Genomic DNA, 22,632 nt, shown 5'->3' on the forward strand with positions numbered 1-22,632 from the left:
ATAGTACTTTTATGTGATCTAAAATACCTTAAACCATCGAGGTATTGGAGCAGAAAGAGAAGGAATTTAACAGATTCAAGTCTATTAGAGGACCCAGCAAGAGTTACTTTTTCGTTGGAATTTCTCTTCCTTAGATGCCTTCTGCTAGCTAAGCTACCTTATTAGTATATTACGGTTTCAAAATTGGAAGACATCTTTGATGTCACCTAGTCCTACCATTACTTGAAATGGGAATTCATTCTACGTATACCCAAAAGACAACTGATCATATAGCCGCCAGCTGAAGAACTCCTTGAACGGGAAAATCACTAGCTCCTAGAGGACTCTCATTCCACTTTTGGACAAGAAATCATTCCTAATAATCTAAGACAATTCAAAAAAGTCACCATGGAAAATGCTATCCAAATCAAGAGAAAGAACTACAGATTCTGAATGCAGATAGAAGCATACTATTTTCTCTTTCTTGTTTTTTTCCCCTTTGGTTCTGATTCTTCTTTACAAGAATACAGAAATATGTTTCATATAATTGTAGACATATAACCTATATCAAGTCACATGCTGTCTTAGGGCAGGGAGAGGGGATGTATGGGGAAAATTTTGGAATTCAAAATCTTAATGAAAGTGAATGTTGAAAACTAAAATAAAAAGAAAGAAAGAATTCCTTATTCACTCATAGAATCTCAGTTGGGAGGGAACTCAGAGGTCATCTGGTCCAGTCTATATTTGACCAAGAATCCTCCTCTATAGTATCCCCAAAAAGTCCCCATCCAGCCTCTGAATCTGGCAGGTTTTCCATTGATGTAGAAGGGTTTTAAGGAAGGCTTGAACTCCAAAGCTCTCTAGTAAGAACTGAATGCCTTCTAAAGCAAATCATTCCATTTTCTAAAGAAAGTATCAAGATTGGTTTTTTGTTTTCATTTGTAAAGTCTAAACATGACTGCCTCTAATTGCTGCCCACTGCTACTATTTCTTCATTTCAGACTCAAGCAAAAATAAAAAAAAAAAGTTTAACCCCTATCCTACATGGTAGTTCATAAAATACTTTTTAAAAGTGATTGTGTTTCCCTTAAGAATTCTTTTTATAAGGCTAACATTTGCAGTTCCTTCAACTGATCCTCCTATGTCCTGGTCTCTAGCACTCTCTCTTACTTCTTCACTTTCATTTGGAAGTACTGCAGAGGATCAGAGTTTTGTGTCTAGAAGAGTTATTAGAGGTGATCAAATCCTTTCTCCTTCTCCCACTTTGTAGATGAGAAAACTGAGGAACAGGAGAATTAAGTGAGTTGACCAGGGTCACACTATTAGTTAAGTGTCTAAGACAGAATTTGAATTCAGGTTGTCCTAAGATGGCAGTGGCATCTTGAATGGCCATATCCCTTTTGGATTATGTTGAACCCTCTATCACTAAGTCTCTGAGGTCCTTTTTCATGTGAACAGTCATACTGACTCAATTCTGGACCTTCACAGTTGATTTTTTTAGTCCAAATGCAGGACTTTATGGAACTAATTCGAACCTTATTAAAGATGGACTTTCTGAAAAAAAATTTCAGAGGGAAGATTTCTCCTCAAACACAAACACTGATGTCAATTTCCTGTTTCCTTAAAATTCCTAATATAGAATATCATCTGAATAAAATCTATTCTCTCAAGATGTTCCAATGGATTGAATATCTGTTTCTTGTGTTCTTATAAAAAAAAAGAACCATTTCTAAATGATTGGTTCCCCTTAGACATTTTTAATTTATTTTTGTAACAGTTGTTAGTATGTGTGGAACTCAATGAAAAAGTTAGCAGTTACTGCAGAATCATAGAATTTTAGAGTAGATGAGTAATTCAGTGTCCCTTTAGTCCAACTTATACCCCAAAAGAATCTCCACTATAATATAGCTGACAAGTGGATTTTTCACCCTTCAATTGGATGCCTCCAAGGATGAGAAACTCACTACCTCTCTATGCAACTTGATCTATTTTGGAGCAGCTATAATTACTAGGAAGATTTTTACTTCGTTCTTGAATTTGCTTCACTGTAACCCCTTACCTTGGGCAAGTAGATGACATGGTGGATAGAGTACCAAACATTTATTAGCCGTGTGATCCTAGGTAAGTCCTTTAACCCTGTTTGCTTCAGTTTCCTCATCTGTAAAATGAGCTGGAGAAGAAAATGGCAGACCACTCCAGTATCTTTCCCAAAAAATCCCCAAATGGGATCATGAAGCATGACTGAAACAACTGAATAACAAAAACTCCCATATATTGCTCTTGATTATGCCTTCTTGCGGCAAACAGAACATCTCTAATCCTTTTTGCACTTAATAACCTTTGAAATACTTAGAGTTCCAACCTTCTAACTAACCCTTCATTTCTCCTCAGCTTTCTCTTCTCCAGGCTAAATATACCTTTTTCCTTCAACTCTCCTTCATGGCATGAGCTCTTGGACCCAAGGCCTTCCTTATACCTTTTGTCCTCTCTAGATAGGCAATGAATTGTGAGTTAAATGTCTTTTCAGAAACAACTATTTCCATTTTGAAATATGTTCTGCTCATTTATTTTACATTCCTTAACATTCTCAGATTTACAGCAGATTTGAAGGCAAATAATGGCTTTGAAATCTGTCTTATTTATTTACATTTTACTCAGGTTGATGATGATTTGTCTAGCTGTGCGGTGTGTGGAATTTTTACCTATGTGTTCTTAAAGTACTTAAACGTAAGACTTGTTCCCATCATTTCTTCAGTCAGTGTTTATTGGGACCCAGTTAGGTGCAAGGCACCGGTCAGAGAGATCTCTTATCTGTTTCATAAATATTTGTCGAGGTGTAATTCCCAGGATGAGCAGTTGAAAGCAGTAGAATGGATATCAGAGAATCACAGTGTTAGAACTAGATGGAATCTTATACAGAACATAGGATATTAGAGCTTTAAGTGACCTTAGAGATTCTAGAATCTAGAAATAGTTCCTCATTTTCCATATTAAAACAAAACAAAACTGAACTCTGATAGACCGCATGGCTCCAGAGTTAGGAAAATCCAGGTTCAAATCCTGCCTCTTACCCATACTTGCTGTGTGGTTGTGAGAATGTCGTAATCTCTCAGCCTGCCAGGCAACTCGCTAAGGCTATAGAGTTCAGAACAATTGCTGATCTGCATTGATAGAGGGAGTTTGCTCACTAATAGCTTCCTATGTTGATGACATCACATGTCTGGGGAGCAGAAAGAAAGGGAGAAAAAAATATTCTAGGTCTAGAGAGAGGGATTAATTTGTCCAGTTACGTAGAAATTTTGCGTCAGTACCATAGACAGCAAAACTACACTTATAAATCCAATGACTTGCACTTCTCCTTACTTCCTGCACCCAGGCTTGTCCCAGTATCCGACTCCACCCAATCTATGTCCTCCTCTAGGCATCCCTGCTATGCAAAGTATCATTCAGACACAGAAAGAGCACAGTTCCTTATGGATGTGATTCTTTGCAGGTTTCTGTTGGCTGCTACTTTATTCAAGGCACAGATTTTAAGTACAGTTGAGATGAAAAGCTGATTTTGGAGTATGTGAAATTAGCCTGTTTTGTGAGAATGCCTGGTTTTTTCTTTGTGTATACTAAGAGGTTAGACTTTTTTTCTAAGTCCAGTTATTGAATATGTTAAGAAATAAAGTTGTTCATTTACATGGGACAATGGAAAAAACAATGAATTCATAAGAACTGAGTATGTATGGACCACACATCTTTCTGCCCCATCCCCTAAGAGAAGTGCCTCTAGATAGAGACAGAAATCAATATTGTGACTAATACTAGATATGAAATTCAAGGGGAAAACTTGGAACTTTGCATAAATTAAAGTTGGTAGGAATAAAACAGACTTAAATTTTGCAATTTCAACTCAGCGTAGGGATAACAAAGGAATTGCTGATGAGGTGATTGGTGTTCACTGATTGGAATTTTGATCGTTGGCTCTGAACAGGAGAGGTGCAGGTGGGACACTGTTAAGATGATTCAGTAGAGAGTGACTGGAGCGTGAAATCAGAATTTTTGCTGGCAGGTAGCATTAAATATACATGAGTGTGGTGAAGGTTAAACATGTGGTAAAGGCAACATTTTACTTCTGCCTCTGCATGAATCTCAGAAGATAAATGATCAACCAAGTAAAATGACAGTATTGCTAAATAAGACTAATAATAGATGATGTTTCTGTGGTGCTTTAAAGTTTATAAAATGCTTTCTTCATAACAACGGTGTGAGGTAGGCAATGAAAGTATTTTTACCCTCATTTTAGAGATGAAGAAACTAAGTCTAGGAGTTATAGTGTGGCTTCCCTAGGGTCAGGGAGCTTAGAAATTGGCAGATCTGGGCATCAATCTAGTCCCTACTTTCTAAGATCTAACTTTTTAAAGATCCTTTTGGAAAATTGATACATCTACCTAATTCTAATACTTTAGGATCTTTTCCATTCTTCACAGTTGTTCAGAGGTTGCTAGAAGTGTTTCCATGGTAACATCTGCAAGCTTTTAAAATTTTAGGATAAAATAATGGGCAGTGGAATAATTTTCTAGTAGGTGAGAGTGTCCAAAAATGGAATAGCTGACTAAAAGTAGAGTTCTTTGTCAATAAAGGAATTCAGAAATTGGATCTCCATCTTGTCAAGTATGTTATTGGATGGATTCTTTCACTGGTTAAAAAGGTAAGAGGTATGATTAGGTGACCTTTAACTTTCTTTCCAACTTTGATTCCATGAAATACACAATTCTCTCCAGTGATACTAGTTATCCACTCCAGAGCAACATTTTTTTCCCTCTGAGATATATCACAAACTTTCAAAGATTTCAAAACTAGATTTATTTCCTGATTTTAATTAGAAGCTGGTCCCTGTAGATTGTCCAAGGGGATTGTTCTTGGTCCTGTATCATTTAATATTTTAATCAGTTATTTGGGAGGTAGTACGATATAGTATACAAAGTACTGGACTTGAAGTTAGTAAAGTCTGGGTTCAGATACTACCTCTGACTCTAGATTTGTGACTATAAGCAAATTAGTTAACCCCTCAGAGTCTCAAAACTATTTCCTAAGATTTACCTACTAAGTCATTCATAGGTTGAAATTTGTATTGGAGAGCCGAGCTCCCATACAGGGAGTTATCCATGCTGACAAAATCACAGATTTTTTAAAAAAATCATGTCATTGGCTGGGATAAAAGTTTATCAGATTTTCAGATGGCATGATACTTGGAGAGGTAACTAACACAATGAATGACAGAACCAGAGTCCTGCAAAAAGATCACAAGAGCTTGTGCTGAATCTGTGAATTTAATAGGGACACATATAAAAAAAAAATCTTACCCTTGGGTTAAAAAAAAAAACAAAAACAAAGAGCACAAATACAGAATAGGGGAGGTATGGCTAAAGAGCAGTTCATCTGAAAAAAAAGATCTATAGGGTTTTGCTCAATGAACAAACTGTATGATATGGCATCCCCAAAAGTTGGTTTGGTTTTTGCCTACGTTAAGAGAGCATCTCAGTCTGGACAGGTGAAAGGTCCAACTGACCTCTGACTCAATTAGATCAAAATGAAAGTGTTCAGTTTGGAGATCCAAATTTTAGAAAAGGTAGTGATAAACTGGAAAGGATCCTTAGGTCAGCCAGGATGACAGATAGACCTGGGGAAGCCAGACAAAGAGAAGGTCAGGAGCATATGAGTAATGAGATAAGCTGTCTTAAGTATTTGAAGGGCTCTCTTATCGGAGGAGATCCTCTTATCAGAGGAGACTTGTTTTGCTTGGTCACTGAGTCTTCAACTCAGAAGTTATAAAGAGGTAGATTTGGATTGGGTCAGCTAGGTCGTGCCCGTAGATGGAGCACTGGGCCTGGAATCAGGAAGACCTGAATTCAAATGCTGACTGTATGACCCTGGGCAAGTTACTTCAACCTCTGTTTGCTTCAGTTTCCTCATCTGTAAAATGAGCTGGAGAAGGGGAAATAGTGAACCACTCTAGTAGCTCTGCCAAGAAAATCCAAAGCAGGGTCATGAGGAATCAAACATGACTGAAGTGGCTTTAGATTAATGTAGGAAAAATTTCTTAAGAATTAGATTTATCCAAAAGTAAAGACAGACAGTGAGTTCCCTTTAGTGGAATTTTTCATGAAGTCACCACGATTCTTGTTAGGACATTGTAAAGGGCTTTGCTGTTCTGGTATGGGTTGGATTAGCTCACCTCTGAGGTTCCTCACAATGATATGAATTTAAATCTATGAATTTGAAGTTTTTAATTCTGTGATATGAAAACTAGGCATAGAAAGTATAGGCATAGATGTTCATTCTAAAGTGAATAAAGGATTAAGTCATAGATGGGCCTCAGACACTTTTCACTTACTAGCTATGTGACTCTGAGCAAGTCTCTTCATTCCAGTTGTCTTGCCAAAAAAAGAAAAAAAAGAGAAAATAAATAGAAGGGACCTTACATATCTATTAGTTTTTAAAAAGAAGGAAACTGAGCTAATTTAAGTAACCAAGTGAGAGTTGGAACAGTAAACACCAAATGCAAACACAGAACTCTATTGAACATAGCACACCTTTCTTCATAAGTGTGTATTTTACACACTTATAAAGACTAGTGATCAATTTGAATTTTGAAAAATGAAGCTTTTTAAGGGAAAAAAGTCAATTATGACAAATGTGTAACAGGTAAATTTGGCCTATCTTTAAACTATTTTACTTAGGAAATTTTTTTTAATGTAGCCAAATTGTGAATTGCAAGTACTATGAGACAGCTAGGTGTCAAGGTGGGTAGAGCACCATGCCTAGATCCTGGACAACCTGGTTTCACTTACTAGTTGTGTTGCTCCAGACAAGTCACTTAATATCTGCCTCCCTTAGTTTCTTCAACTGTAATATGGAGGATAATAATAGCTCCTCCCTTACAGAGTTGTTGTGAGAATCTAATAAGACAATATTTGTAAAATGTTTGGCACGCAGTATGCAGTTAACAAAGGCTTTTCCTCTTCCCTCATCACCTCCCGAAATATTGAGAAACAACAATGAGCATCTAAAGTAATGGATATTTTTTGGATAATTGTGTATGTGGGGAAAAATTACCTTAGTCATTGATTATCTTATTGATTCCCCTTCCTTTAGAAAATGGGTTTCTTTGAATTGGACAGCAACTCCAGAAGTAAGTATAATTCATGCATTAGATGTACTCTTCACCTCTTAAATATTTTGAATATTCCAAAGAAAGAGCTACTAAGAAAACCTTACAAATATTTATTTCACACCCAAATTGTTTGGATTTTGTTTTATTTTTGCAAAGGAGCTGCAATTTCATGTTTTATTTCACAACTTTATAGTGTAATAGATGGAAAAATGAATGTAGAATGAGAAGAACTGAATGAGAATCCTAAATCAACTACTGTGTGACCCTTGGAAAGTCACTTAACCTCTCTTTACCTTAGTTTCTTTATTTGGAAAATGAGTAAGTTAGATATGATGACTTTTAAGGCCTTTTCTAGATCTAAATCTTGTAATTCATTTCCGTCATATCTGACTCTATGTGACCCCATTTGGGGCTTCTTGGCAAAGAGTGGAGTGGTTTGCCGTATCCTTCTCCAGTCCATTTTACAGATGAAGGAACTGAGGCAAACAGGGTTAAGTGACTTGTTCAAGGTCACACAACTAGTAAGTGTCAGAGGCCAGATTTGAACTCATGGAGACGAGTCTTCCTGACTCCAGGTTCAGTGTTCTGTGCACTATGGTGCCACCTACCTGCCACAGCTCTAAATCTATGATCCTACTATTAAAGGCAGAACTTGAATATATCTCCTTTGACTCCAAGGCTAGCCAGATCCTATGTACTCCACCTATCAAGTAAATAGTGCCTATGAAAAATGGACATTTACCTCAGTTCATCGTATCTCCCTTACTTTAGCATTCCAAAATGTATTTAAAAACATAAAAACTACTTGAAAAGATTTGGGTTTGTGCCTTTATTATTAACGTTACAGTTTGCCATCAATGAAATTTCTTCCACTTGGATGGACACTTTTTCATTTTGACTTAATTCTGTCCTTTGCATCATTGGAGATGCAAAAAAAAAAGGAATTATTTTACCTAAGACTTTGTTGTCAATCACTTAAAATCCATAGCTTGTGAAAATGATTGTAGGATGTGTAGAAACTGAACCATATTATCTTTCCATGCAAATTGGTTTGGAGGGAAGGAGCACACAAATCAATTTCACTAATATTGATTTCATATTTATGGGTCTGCTACACTTACAGCAGCCAAATTGGAAGCAGATATATTTATATTGTAACAATGTAATAGCTATTTGAGTTTTCCTTTGGAATTAATTAACTTCTTCATTGATAAACCAATGTTCTTCCCCATTCAAGAAAACATTCATTCTACTTTGTAGACAATCTTATCCTATTTTCTCTCCAGACACTTGCTGAACTTCAATGTGAAAACTTGATGAGTTTTCAGTAGCCAGAGGTGATGATGAAGACATTAATTCCTCTTTTTATAGTCAGTAGCTAATCAAAATATTCATCATATTTAGGGTGTTTTCAGCAAGGGTGTTTTTTTAATGGGAGGGAAGGAAGAGAGGGAGAGAGAAAGAGAAAGGGAGGGAGGGAGAGAGAGAGATTTCACAGTTCATTCATAAAAGGAGGTATAATTCAACTGGAGGGACTGTTCATCTGGTCAATAAATGTTTATTAAGGTCCCGCTGGTTATGCCTAGCTGTTGGTAATGCACTGTGTTGGGAGAGACAGAAAGATAATACAAAGTTCCTGTCCTCAAGGATATTGTAATTTAATAGAAAAGAGCCAGATGCACTGGTGAAAATTAAAATAAGATAAAGGCAGAAAAAGAAGTCCAAAATGAAAAAAAACAAAAAGAACCCACACAGTTTACACTGTGATAAATGCAGTAGTCCAAAGGGTGATGAGCTAAGAGAAAAAAGAAAATGGGATTCTGCTAGAATTTTAAGTTTGTCAAGAGGCAGAAATTGGAAATTCTAAGCAATGAAAAAGGGCAGAAACAAAAGTTGTTTCTGGAACGTAATCAGCTGATAGTGAGTAGCTTAGTTTATCCAGGTCAGGGATTACAAGGTGGAGAGCTAAATTAACCAGACTTTGTTTGAAAAACTCCAGTGATGGAGAACCCAATACTTCTTGAGGTAGCCTGTTCTACTTTTAGAGCAATCCTAACTGTAGGAGATATTTTGTTATTGTTTTGCTACTTACATTTGACTGAAACCTCCCTCCCTCTCACTTTAACCCACTGCTTTTATTTAATTTTCTTTCCATACCATAGCCCAGTAAATACTTAGAGGGTCATAAGATCATAGATTGAGAGCTAAAAGGCATCTTAGAAACCATCAACTCCAGCTTCCTCATTTTACAATGAGGAAACCAAGGAACAGAGAAGTGCCCAGGGTCACACATTTAATGTGTGTTGTCAGATTTTCACAAAGGTCCTCCTTATTCCAAGTACATTGCCCTACCCCTTACACAGCATTGCCTCCCCAGAATATAGCTGCCATGTTCTCTTCCTTATCCTATGTCCTCAATCAGCTGTATTATGGCCTAGTGTCAAAGCCCCTTATTATCCTGATTGTCCTTCTGTGGGCATGCCTTCTGATGTTAATATCCTTCCTTAAATGTGTCGTGCAGAGGTACATACTACTCTCCATATGTACTTAGATGCAGATAGAATATAGTGAGACTAGTCACAGAATCATATTTTCTTGGCATTGGAATGGGAAGGGACCTTGGAAATCATTGATTGGTTTCAACCTTCCCACTTCACAAATGGGGAAACTGAGGCACAGGCCACTTACTAGACTTGCCCAGAGGCGTACTACCAAGTGTCTGAGGAAGGATTCAAACTGAGGTCCTCCTCACTCCAAATCTAGGGGAGTCTAACCGCTATACCATACTGTCTTTCCAAGTTTCTAATTTGCTATAGATGCTATGCTCATATTAATGTATAAATTCTGTCTCCTATCCCTAGGTTCCTTTCAACATTTTTTGTAGACTGGGTCACACTGTTGACTCCCAGTAAACTTGTAGTTGTCCAAAATATGCTCTCAGGTAACTATAGTACAAAGTAGAGTACAAAGAGTACTTGATCTGAAATGGAGAACTTTACAAAGCAGGCTTATTTTGTAAAAATATGAAGTAATCTATTTCCACAGTCATAGTTTTTTTTTTTGTGAAAAATATTCTTTTGTTATAATATTTTGAGGGAAATGTTTTCTATTTCATTAAATGTGCTACATTGCTACCAATTGAGCACATTCCCATATTTTAAAAATTTGAATTCATTCCCATGTTAAGGAGGAAGCATGATAAAACAGAGACCCTTAACCTGAAATCTGGCAACCAGGGATAAGGGTCTGGCTTTCTTACATACTATCTATGTGACTGAATAAGGAACTTCACATCTCTTGGCTGCACTTTCTCATTTCTAGGATGAAGGAATCAAACTAGATTACCCCCTATGGTCCCTTCCAGCAGTAACACACGTGCACATGTATGTGCCTGCACACACACACACATACTGGTTTTTCTATACTTCCCTTCATTAGTAAATTAGGCAGATTAACAATGGCATTTGAAACCATTAACATTCAGTCCAACACTTTTGTTGGCTTCTTGGAACTCCTTCCTTTCTTTTGGAGTGTTTGGGCTAATAGCTGTTCCTTTCTGAAAGTAAATTTTATCTCTACTTAAATACTTAGTGCTTCATCAGCATTTTGGAAAAAAAACAAAAATAACCTGGGATATAATCTATACCCGTGAGGGGCTAAAAATCTAATTGGGAGGAGGACACAGACCCACTGTGAAACTGCAGTGAACAATATATATATATGTATATATACATATATATGTATATAGTTAGAGAGTAAGATCTGTGATAGTAGGGTTATCCATAGCAGAACTGAAAAAAAGAAACTATCCATACCAAATGTCCTAGGAGGAAAGATTCCTTTTTCTGGTAGTACTGGTAAATTCCTTTTTCTGGTAAATCCTGTTTGGAGCTTGAGAATTCCAGCAGACAATAATTTCACCAAGAGAGATACAAGGGGCCCCTACATCCCTTCTCCTTTTCCTATCATGGTTTGCTCATTAATACATTCCTGCCTCAGGTAAATGCAGCCTACTAGCAGGTTCCGTGGAGTTACTGAATTGCAGTGTAAGGAGGCCACAAGCCTAATCCATGAGGCAGCCCTTATTTAGCCCTAAGAATCCACACCTGAGTTTCAGGTCAGTTGACCTTAACTCAAGCTGGTTCCTTCCCAGGAGAATGCTCCACAGTACCATAACACAGCAGTACGTGCACCCTTGTCTATGAGAGCATAGCAGCCAGTCTGCTCAAATCCTAACAGCCCTAGGTGCTACTGTTTAAAGTCCCATGGTCAGAACCCTACATTTAGCTACCAGGTGTTTGGGGCAATTTCAGTGCAGGGTGAGAGTCCAAGAGTATGTTCTTGGGAAAACTGATGCCTCTCCTGACTACTGCATGTAGATATAGAAAAATATGTACTCAATAAATACTCGACTAATGAAGCAGCTAGGAAAAATTTGAAATACCAATAACAGCAGCTCCAAATTCCATGGGGTGTTAAGGTTTACAAATCACTTTTGTACATATGATGCATAGAATTTTATGTATATAGATATATATATACATATATATGTGTATACACACACACACACATATATATATAAATACATATAGACACAGGTATACCGCATGTAAAGATTTAGGCATTTGTATGCATGAATAGTATATTATGTTTACTGTACTGCTAACCTATATTAGTAAGTGGAGAACATGTGTGTACATATGCAGGTACATATATACACACATACCCCTATATGCATATGGGTACATATATACACACATACCCCTATATGCATATGGGTACATATATACACACATACCTACATGCATAGTCATACATGTTTATTTGGCTCAAGTCTGTGATTTCATCAATATGGAAAATTCCCTCCATCATGTAGTTCAGCATCTGGTCTTTTGCTGACAGTCTTAGAGATTGGTGTATATAATACACTGATTGTTTCATTTTGTTTCAGCTGTATCTGACTCTTTGTGACCCTATTTGGGGGTTTCTTGACAAAGGTGCTGGAGTGGTTTGCCACTTCCTTCTTCAGCTCATTTTACAGATGAGAAAATTGAGGCAAATAGGATTAAGTGACTTGCCCAGGATCACACAGCTAGTAAGTGTCTGAAACCAGATTTGAACTCAAGTGTTCCAGACTCCAGACCTGGTACTCTATCTGCTCTACCACCTAGCTATCCCAAAACATATAACATAGATAGTACTAGATGTTTATGTCATGAGTGATATTGTGTGTGTATAATGCACATATACTCTCAATCATATATCGAAGGGAAGCTATCAATATAAAGAAACTATTCATGCTGTGGTGTAAGACTGTCAGGCCAGTGGTTTTTTTCAGAAACTCTTCAATTGTGATTCCTATTTCACTCTCAAATTCATGTTGCTGGAGACACGTTGCCCTTTGGATTGATTGGTTGCAAGGCAGATACCCAACGTACCAGTAACTGCTGGTTTTCTCAGTCCATCCACAGTGGAGTATTGTAATAGCCTTCACGAAGGCTCTAGTAATTAGCATGCAAGAGATCCTTTTGAAAATTATATCTTGCCAATATGTTAACAGAATTGGTGATATTCTAGTAGAATAATTCTGTTAGGACAAGGTAAATCAGTCAGCCAAGTGAACTCCTGGAAGTAGGACCTAGCTAATCCTGTAGGTCTAGGGGAGAATGCCTGGGCGAGATTTCTCCTTTGACCAAATTTAATATTTGAATCTTAAAAGTATAAGGTCTATCAAACCCCATAGATCTACCCACCAATATGATTGGATAGTAACTCACTGCACGATGTTAGGCAAAGATCTTTTCTTCCCTGGGCCTCAGTTTTCTTTACATACCAAATGAGAGGGTTGGAGCAAGTGATCCACCTCTGATAGTCTGTGATTGTTGGTTATGCCTCTCATTTGTCAAGAACTGAAGTGAACTGAATTGCCTTCGCATCTCCTGGAATTATATGATCATAGCTCTTATTCTGGAAGGGACCTCAGAAATCATTTAGTATAAATGTCCTAATTTTAAAGATAAATAAATTGAGGCTCCAGGAATTTATTTGACCAAAATAACGCATATAGTAAGTAAGGTGGTATATGAGCCTGTGTTCTCTGACTCAAGAATCAATGAATTTTACTTATCTGTGAAATGTGGATAAAAATCGCCTCTACCTCACTGGACGGGTGATTGAGCAATGAAGATCAACTGAGAAAACATATATGTGTGTATGTATATGTATGTATATATATATATGATATATATCTTTACAAACTTTCAAGTGATATATAAGTGCTAGCTGGTATTATGACTACCATAGCACACCTCTTCAAAGGTTCTCTTGAACTGTCATTTAAATTTTGTATTGTTTGAAAGTATATTTTTATCCTTCTAGATGCATAGTAACCATCTTAAGGGCAGAGAGCATATCTTACATTTCTTTATATTTCCCCTTGCACTTAGCCAAGTTCCTTGCACCTTGTAAGGACTTAGTAAATGGTCGTTGACCTAAGGTTGGATTCTAAGCTAATTCTTGCTGCCTACTAATGCAAATGGCAAGGCTTAAAGCTATCTTCAATCTCTAATGGAAATCACATATAATCCAGAGTCTAAACCCTTCTCTTTCCATTCCCCAGCATGGAGATAGCGACCCTGACTCGAGCAGATGCAGATTTGCAGGCCTGTCGGATGCAGATTAGTAAAGACATAATTGGCGTGTTATTGAAAAACATGATTCTCAGTGGCAACCTCTCACCCCACATGGAGAAAAGGATCAGTTCAGTTTTCAAAAAGCAGTTTCTCATAATGGAGACTGAAGTACAAGAAGAGTATGATCGGAAGATGGTTGCTCTGACTGCGGAGTGCAACCTGGAGATGAGGAAGAAGACAGAGGCTCAGTGTCAGAGGGAGATGGTGGCCATGGAGGAAGCTGAGGAGCTGCTGAAGCGTGTCAGTGAGAGAGTAAGTCAGCCTGGAAAGTGAAGACTTCACAGGAAATGCTCCCTCTCCCTCCCTCTCTCCCCCTCTGTCTCTCTGTCTCTTCCCATCTGTCTCTTTCTTTTTCTCTCTCTCTCTCTCCTCTCTCCCTGTCTCTCTGTCTTTCTGCCTCTCTCTGTCTCTGACTATACAAGAAAAAGTCGGGGGTTTTTTGGCCAAAATTATTTTCAGCAGTGTAATCTTGCCATATAGATGTTACTACCTGTATCTGACAAACTTTCAAAAAATAAAGAGTATTTTTTTTACTCTTTGCCAGTACTGTTCTATGATTGCCTGAGATGAACTGTAATTTTTGTTGGAGACTTTAATATCCTGACTATGAAAATTATGAAAATTCTCTTGTGATAGAATGAATGAATGGAAAAAAATTACTTAATAAGCACTGAAAATACAAAAAGAAAAGCACGAATAGCCTTTGCCCTTCTGGAGTTTAGATCCTAATGGAGGAGACAAATCACAAAGGGGAGTGGTAAACAACGAAAAGCATTTTGTTCCAGAAATATACAGAGATGTCTGGGAAAATGGCAGAACTCCTTTGATCCTTTTTCATAGTTTCAGAATTGGAGGATGTGGGGAGGAAATGACAAAGATGGCAAGAAGATGATCAGATAATAGGGAGTAAAGCCCTGGGATGGGGTTGTAGAAGAGGTAGTCACCTGTCAGGAGAACAAGGTCCCTGGGAGAAAGTTTCTTCAGGGCAGTATGGTGGTTGACTAGGAGAGGGCCATAGAATAGGGCATGAAAGAACACAGGACTTCTGGAGACCTAGAATTAAATCATGGCTATATTAATTATGGGCAAATTGCCTTACTTCTGTGAGCCTTGGTTTTCTTCTGCATACGAAGGAGATTAATAATATCCGCACCTAGACTTCATAAAGTCATAGCAAGGAATGTGCTTTAGAAACTTTAAGACACCATGGACATGAGAGCGGCCATTACCATACCTCCATATTCTCAGAAATTGTTTCATTTGCAGAGCACTTATGGAATACATATTTTGTGCCCAGACATGGGAGAGATTCCAAAGAAGTATTAGGTATGGTCATTTCCCTCAAGGAGGTTACCATCTAGTTGAAGAGAAAATATTAACACATAAGAGTTCAATTAAGTGATGCACACTAAAAGTTTTAATGTTCCACATAAGAGTGATGGAAAAAATGGAAGTAGAGAGATCAGTTTCATGGAGGAGGTATGGCTTTAAGTTAAAATGGAAAGAATAAGACATACCATCACAGATTTACAGCTCAAAGGGACCCTGAGTGAAGCTGAGTACAACTACCTCATTTTACAGATGAGGAAACTGAGGATGAGAGAGGTTAAGTTGCCTGCTCAGCACCACACGGTGAGTAATTATCTAAGGCAAGACAAGAGTAGCTGGGTGGCGCAGTGGATAGGGCACCAGGCAAGGAGTCAGGAAACTCATTTTCCAAAGCTGGCCTTAGACATTTATTAGCTGTGTAACCCTGGGCAAGTCACTTAACCTTGTTTTCCTCAATTTCCACATCTGTGAAATGAGCTAGAGAAGGAAATGGCAAACCACTCCAGTATCTTTGCCAAGAAACCCCAAATGGGATCATGAAGAGTCAGACACAGTTGAAATGATTAAACAATCAAAAGAAAAGAGTTTGGGGGGGATTGTGGGTGAAGATCATAGGATTCTAGGATTTAAAGCAAGAAGAGACCTCAGCTAGTTCAACGCCTTCATTTTACGAAGGATGAAAGTAAACAGAAGCAGACATTTTGACTTCAGATCCAGGGCTTTTTCCATTATACTACAGAATACTTCACTAACGTGCAACTACAACAAGGATAATGATAATCATAGCTAACATAAAATTAATAGCTTGTATTCCTATAGTGATTTAGAGTTTACTTGCTTTCCTCATCACAATTTTGTGAAGTAGATAATAAAAGTATTTTCCCCATTTTACAGATGCATAAGCTGAGGGTGGGTAAAGAGCTTGCCCAAAATCACAGTGGTAAGTGGTAAAGCTTAGCCAGAAGTGCGGAACCTGTGACCTCAAAGCCACATGTGGCCTTCTAGGTCCTTGGGTACGGCCTTTTGACTGAGTCCAAGTTTTATAGAACCAATCCTTTTATTAAGGGGATTTGTTCTGTGAAGTTTGGATTCTGTTGAAGGGTTGCACTTAAGGACCTGGAGGGCCACATGTAGCCTCGAGGCTGCAGGTTCCCCACCCCTGGTTTAGATACTGTTTGGTTACTTAGTCTCTGGCATAAATATTGTTCCACACAAGCATATGAAAGGTTATTTTGGAACCAATTAAACTTGCAATATTACCTCATTGGTGAGCTTAATAGCTTCATATTTTCCCCCATATTTAATTCCTAATAACCTAAAAATGAATGCCTCATGCTTGTCACATTTGATTACATCAGCTAAGGAGATGACTTTGATGGGATAACTCGTGTCCATCATCATTGAATCCTGAGTTGTTTTCTCATTGCTTATAGGTGGTCTATCTGTCGAATGTGCTGTTGATGCTGCATACCTGTTTTGTGTAGAATGAAAAGAAGGCAGGGGTGATAGAGACCATGTATTATGAAATAGAATTTAGGAAAGTTTGTATTTAGTCATTCAACAATTTGACCCCAGGCTCATCCCATTTTCTAACTCTCTCCCTCTGTTCCCCTTCTCGCTTTTAAAACTCTGGCTAAATGGGACTCCTTGCGCTCTTCTAAACTGCATCCAAACTGACATGTCAACCCCAGGTGCTTAGTGAATTCTTACCCGACATGCAAGATGTAGCTCAAATGTCATCTCTGTCAGTCTCTCTTTCTCTGTCTCTGTCTCTCTTTCTGTCTCTCAAAGCTTTCCCACATCCTTTTTCCAGGATGATCTTTGAATTTCAGGTCTGTGAATATCTCTCAACTCTACTATTAGACAGTGAACTCCTAATTCCCATGAAGACAAAGTGTGCCTTACTCTGCATACAAAAATGCTCAGCTCTGCTGTGTCCTTAAAACAGAACAACAAAAAACAACCTTCCTTTGACCTTGCTCTCTCTTAATGTTATCCCCATATAGCTTTCTTCTGTTTGACTGTTAAACTCCAAAAGTCTTTGCATTCACAGCTCCTACTCTTTACCATGTTCAACCTTTTTGCAATATGACTTCCAAAAACACCACTCTTCTCAACTGTTCTCTCCAAGGTTTCCAGGCATTTAAAAAAATACATTACTGAACTTGACAACAGTCAACAAATGTAAATACCACCCCCATACAAAGAAAAATAGGAAAAGAGGACCAAAGGAACTATATATGAAACTGTGAATCTCCACTGTGAACATATATATGTATGTATGTGTGTATATTTATATGTATGTGTACATATGTATATGTATAATATATTATATATACTATACATACATACACACATTTATGTATATATGTGTGTGACTATATGTGTGTGACATATTGGAAAAGATGGAGGATTAAACATTTTCTCTAATTATCACGACTCAAACTTTTCCAAAATAGGAATTATACATAAGAGATAAATTAGTTTTACCTGTCTCCATCATCTGGGACTCCTAGAATTCTAATGAGCTAAAAATCTGATGAACTAAGAGCAGAGAAGTCTAATTCCCAATCCCTAATACAGCCACTTGCAGTTCCTCCTCCACCAGCCTCCATGGCCTGATAGGGTTGCACAAATCAACTCACAAGCTTGAAAAAGAATTCAGTTCTGTGTACTACCAGCAACACCAGTCCCTCCCAGTGACAGAAAACCAAAAGCCATAAGCTAGCTTTGGCAGGAACAGCAGCAGGCTATGCTGAAGATAAGTTCAGCAAGAGAACTGAGGAAAAGAGGGAAATAGAACAAGAAGATGCTAGCATATGTTTGTATGTCACTACTCTTAAATCTGGGTGAAGGAGTCATGCATCCATTTGGGGGCCAGTTCTGTATCCCCTAGAGACTGAGACCAGTGATATGCTAATTGCAAAGCTTAGAAGGAGCTGTTTTGAGGTCCACCCGCTAGGGAAACAGCTATTGAAGGGGAAGGAGTCAAGAAATGAGCAATATAAAAGTATTGTAAGGGGGAAAAGATTGAAATTGCCAAACATCTCAGGAGGAAGAAGACTCAGTTAAAGTCTTTGAGCATAATGAACAAGGAAGATATCAGCAACAGAAGGGAAAGGACCTTCAGATGAGCTAAGCAAGGCATCTATGAATACTGTAAGACAAAAGAAAATTAATTAACACAGGAGGAGGCAGAGGTCGCTGTGGATTCCTAAGACAGCATAGAACCACAACAGGATATTCTGAATGATTTAGAAGAGAAACAAGAATTGTGAGAGACTTCAAGATTTAGAGTTTATAGGGATTTTTACCATTGACCTAGACCAGTCCTATTATTTTACAGATATCCAGAGATATGAGGTGATTTGTTCATAGGAAGCATGAAAACACATATTCACATCCCTCCTGAAACAATATATTTAGGACTCTTGCCACTATATCACTCTGCTTATATTTTTCAAAAGGCTCTCTTATGGTGAAAACACATAAAGACATGTTTTGACAGTATTTCCTAGTAATTAGCAGTTTTCTTATTGTCCATTGGTGAAAAGATGTATTTTAGATATGTCAGACATGAAATAGACATTTCTTTTCTTCTTTCAACAGTCTGCTTTAGAGTATAGAAACTTGCTGCATAATCTACATCGACAAGAGCAGGACCATTTGAGGAAGTCTCTTTTGCTCAAACGTGAGGAAGATTTTGCAAAAGCGTGTAGAGAACTGGCAATTTTCCAAAGAAATGAGTTACACAACATCTTTTTTACACAGATAAAAAGTGCCGTCCTAAAGGGAGACCTAAAGTTAGAGGCTGCTAAAATGCTCCTTCAAGATTATTCTAAAATACAGGTAATGTCATGAAAAGTTATTCATCCTGATGGTAGAACAGTTTTCAAAAATGTTTCTTTAAATTTCATTGTTCAAGGAGACCTTCCTTATATTTATCACTTTTGTTGTTGTTGATTACTATAGAACTGCCCTCTATCCTTGTCCCTAAGCTCTTAACTTCTTTCTCCCTTCAATGGTTCCCCTTTTCTTTCCCCTTCCTCTATTTTTCCCCTTTTTGCTCTTCTCCTCTTATTCTTTCTCTCTCCCCTCCTTTTTCTTTTTCTCTCTTTCTTTTTCTTTCTTTCTTCCTCTCTCTCAGTGATCAGCACAGAAGCTTTAACCTTCTCCATTTTTAACTGGGTTGGTTCATCCTTCCTTAGGCAGCCTGGGGCCCTTATTTTCAAAAGGTTCACCATATTTTTGCTGGATTGATATAGATAGACTATAAGCTTGACCCAGTGCAGTTCTGAATGCCCAAGCTCAGTCAATCTATTTGCTTCAACTTCCCCCAAAGCAGGAATTATAGGCTCGTACCACTGTATTTGGATTTCCTTTTGTTCTTCATTAATCTTTTTTCCCTTCTCCTCCCCACAAGTTTTCCCTTTTCCCTTCTCCTCTCTTCCTTTTCTATATTATAGACTTATGAATATCAAAAGAGGAAAGCACCTCAGTGGTCTACTAATCTAATCAATGCCAGAATGGAAATTCCCTCCATAGCACATGTACAAGTACCATAGTGTTTGAACTCTTAGGAACAAAACAAAATAATTACATTTATTAACATCTAACAAACCTTACAATTTACTATATCTTTTAAAAACTTTTAACATAAACCATATCCTACTTTTTCTACAGTGACTTGTTTTATATTTTTAGCACTGAATTTACAAGTATTTGACCCATTTTCTTTAATTTTTCATCATGAAACTACACTCTTCTCATGCTGAATATTAATTATGCCTTTGACATACAATTAATTTTTTCAAGTCTAACCTTAATTAAACTCATAGACTTTCAATGGTGTTTAAATAAGATTGGGTTCTAGCCCATTGTACAATGTTTATTTCCATCTCCTGGACAAACTTCTTAACCTTTCGTGATATATGGTGAAAAGTAATGTTTCAGTATTCCATCTCTTCATTAATTTTTTCCTTGGTATTCTCAGAATGTCACTATATTTATCAGTTTGTCATTTCCTCAAAGAATATCAGACTTCCAGATATTGGAGAAGTTAAAAAATTCCCCCAAAATATCCTTTGCGGTAGATATTTTACAATATGATCAAAATAGTCAAATCCTATAGGTTCACATAACTTCTCAAACAATGGTTTTGGTATAATCTTAACTGGAAAAGTGTGCTCCATTAGTAAAAATTACCTTTTTAAAAATCTTCAGCAGTGCAGTCTTAGTATTTTCTTGCCTGTAACAAGCATCTTTCTTCATAGCAGTGGTTAACAGCTTTTTTCTCTGTTTTCAATCTTTCTCCAACTTCAAGATAGTTAAGGTGCATTGTAAAGGATTCATTAATAATGCATTGCCTCCGTCCCCAGCTACTAGATGCCTCTGAAGGTCTTTGCTTATTTTCTGAGTATTAATTAGACTGCTTTGGGGCAATGGTTTTTTCAGTCTTTTCTACCAAGAATTGGTTTAATTTTGGACTTGGATGATCTTTGAACTGCTTGATTTCCCCAAATCCACAATCACTGCAACGTCAATAATGGCTATTGAAGTATGCTCTTTAATGTCTACAACTTGTGTATGTTTTCTTACAATGAAACATGTTCTCAAAAACCACAGAATTAAAAAACACAATACAACCAGAGAGGTATATATGACATGAAATCTTGCACTCAGTTGACTGAAAATTCACTACAGTTAGTGAAAGCTCAATTTAACTTCTGGTCAAAGCTGAAGGATCTGAGTTGGCCTTCAGTACAAGGACCTACACATGGCTATTGCTATCACAAAAAGAAACAATATCAAACATATTGGTAGTCCCAAGTAATTTGCACACCATGATAGTCATTCTGCATCGACTTGAAGATTTTCAGTAATGGAAAACTCTACTTCCTGAGACAGGCTATTCCTCTGATTGCTTGAAATTCCCCCCTTTATATTAAGCTAAAATGCCTCCTTATAACTTTTAGCCATTGGTCCAAGTTTTATACCCTAGGGACAAACAGAACATGTCTTATGATTCTTCCATAAGACAACCCTCCAAGTGTTTACAGAAAGCTGTCATCTTATACCTAAGTCTTTTCTTTTCCAAGGTAAATATTCTTAGTTCCTGTAATATGCTGTCATTTTGGTTCCTTGATTAGACACTTCTGGATGTCCTCTAGTTTGCAAGGCTTTTCCTGAAACATCATAACCAAAACTCAAGACAGTGCTCCAAATGTGATATGATCAGACTATGGTGCAACAGAATGATTTCCTTTTTCATTCTGAGCAGTACAATTCTATTTCTCAACCCCACAACTGAATTAGAACTCTTGCCTCCTCCTTTTCTTAGCCAAACTCCTGGAAAGAAAAAACTGCCTCTATTTGTTACCATCACTTTCTGATTTCCAACTTACTTCTTAATCCCTTACAATATAACTTCCCTCCCTCTTACTCAGTTGAAAAGTCTCTAAAATCCTTTGTGATCTCTTTACTGCTAAATTGAATGGTCTTTCATCAGTCCTTATCCTCCTTGACCCCTCTGCAACATTTGACATAATTGATAACACCATCGCCCCATGATCTCCACCTTCTTTGTCATGGTTTTCCTCCTACTTGTCTTACTGATCCTTCTCAACATCTTGCTATCCACAGGCTACTCTAGAACTCTCTCCTGGTCCTTTTCTTCTCTCTTTACAGTTTCTGTTATGGTAACCTCATCACCTTCCATGTATTCAGCTTCTATTTCTGTGAAAATAACATCTACATTCATATAATTTACCTTCTTCTCTCTCCTGAGTTCCAGTGCTGCATCTCCAACTATTAGCTGGACCTCTCCATATCCCCACAGGCCTCTAAAGTATTTCAACATGTCCAAAACAGAGAAAAAGAAGTGCCAGAGGATCCAGTTCTGACCTCTATCAAAATATCCTCATGCTTTTATATAATCTGAAACTTTTAGAAGAAATTAGTCTTTCTTCAGTCTCTTTTTCCCACTCTCGAATGGGCCAGTACTGATTAAAATTCTCTACTTTCTCAGAGCTCTCTTCTTAGTTATCCTCTTAAGAAAATACTTCCATCTGATGAAATAATTCATTATTCTTCATTTTAAAAGAAGCCAGTGAACAAAAAGCCTTTTTTTACTGTTTTTCAGCAGGGAAACAAATTTGTATTTTATATGCACATGAATGAAACACTAATGTATCAAAATCTGCAGGGCCAAACTAGGGTGACATCTTTGGTGTTGACATCTGGAGGATGGGTTGCAGTTCTTCCCAGGGATAATTCTCTGTCCAGTCAACTCTAGACTCTTGGACTTCTGTCCATCCCATACCATATCATTGCATCTTTTCCCTCACCTTATCCTGGGCTACCACTTCTAGGGTTCCATTGCCATACCACTCATATCTTATGGCCCAACTTCCCCCATTGCTACCCTCAGTGTTAATCATATTGTCAATGTTAATCAATCAGTGTTAATCA

The 22,632-nt window shown here is 37.5% G+C and overlaps 1 protein-coding gene across 4 annotated transcripts in view; it reads left to right on the forward strand.

Moving 5' to 3' along the window:
* EVC2 (EvC ciliary complex subunit 2) overlaps nucleotides 1-22,632 on the forward strand; it is a 188,432-nt gene that overhangs the window by 68,279 nt on the left and 97,521 nt on the right. For 3 of the 4 annotated variants that reach the window (XM_072620198.1, XM_072620199.1, XM_072620201.1), the window contains 2 exons: nucleotides 13,761-14,085; nucleotides 18,772-19,011. In XM_072620198.1, coding sequence (XP_072476299.1) covers nucleotides 13,761-14,085; nucleotides 18,772-19,011 — 565 coding nt within the window. The remainder of the gene's footprint in view (nucleotides 1-13,760; nucleotides 14,086-18,771; nucleotides 19,012-22,632) is intronic. The other variant, XM_072620200.1, reaches the window with a different exon arrangement.

Source organism: Notamacropus eugenii, chromosome 6 (genome assembly GCF_028372415.1).
Source record: "Notamacropus eugenii isolate mMacEug1 chromosome 6, mMacEug1.pri_v2, whole genome shotgun sequence".
NCBI classification, from domain to species: Eukaryota; Metazoa; Chordata; class Mammalia; order Diprotodontia; family Macropodidae; genus Notamacropus; species Notamacropus eugenii.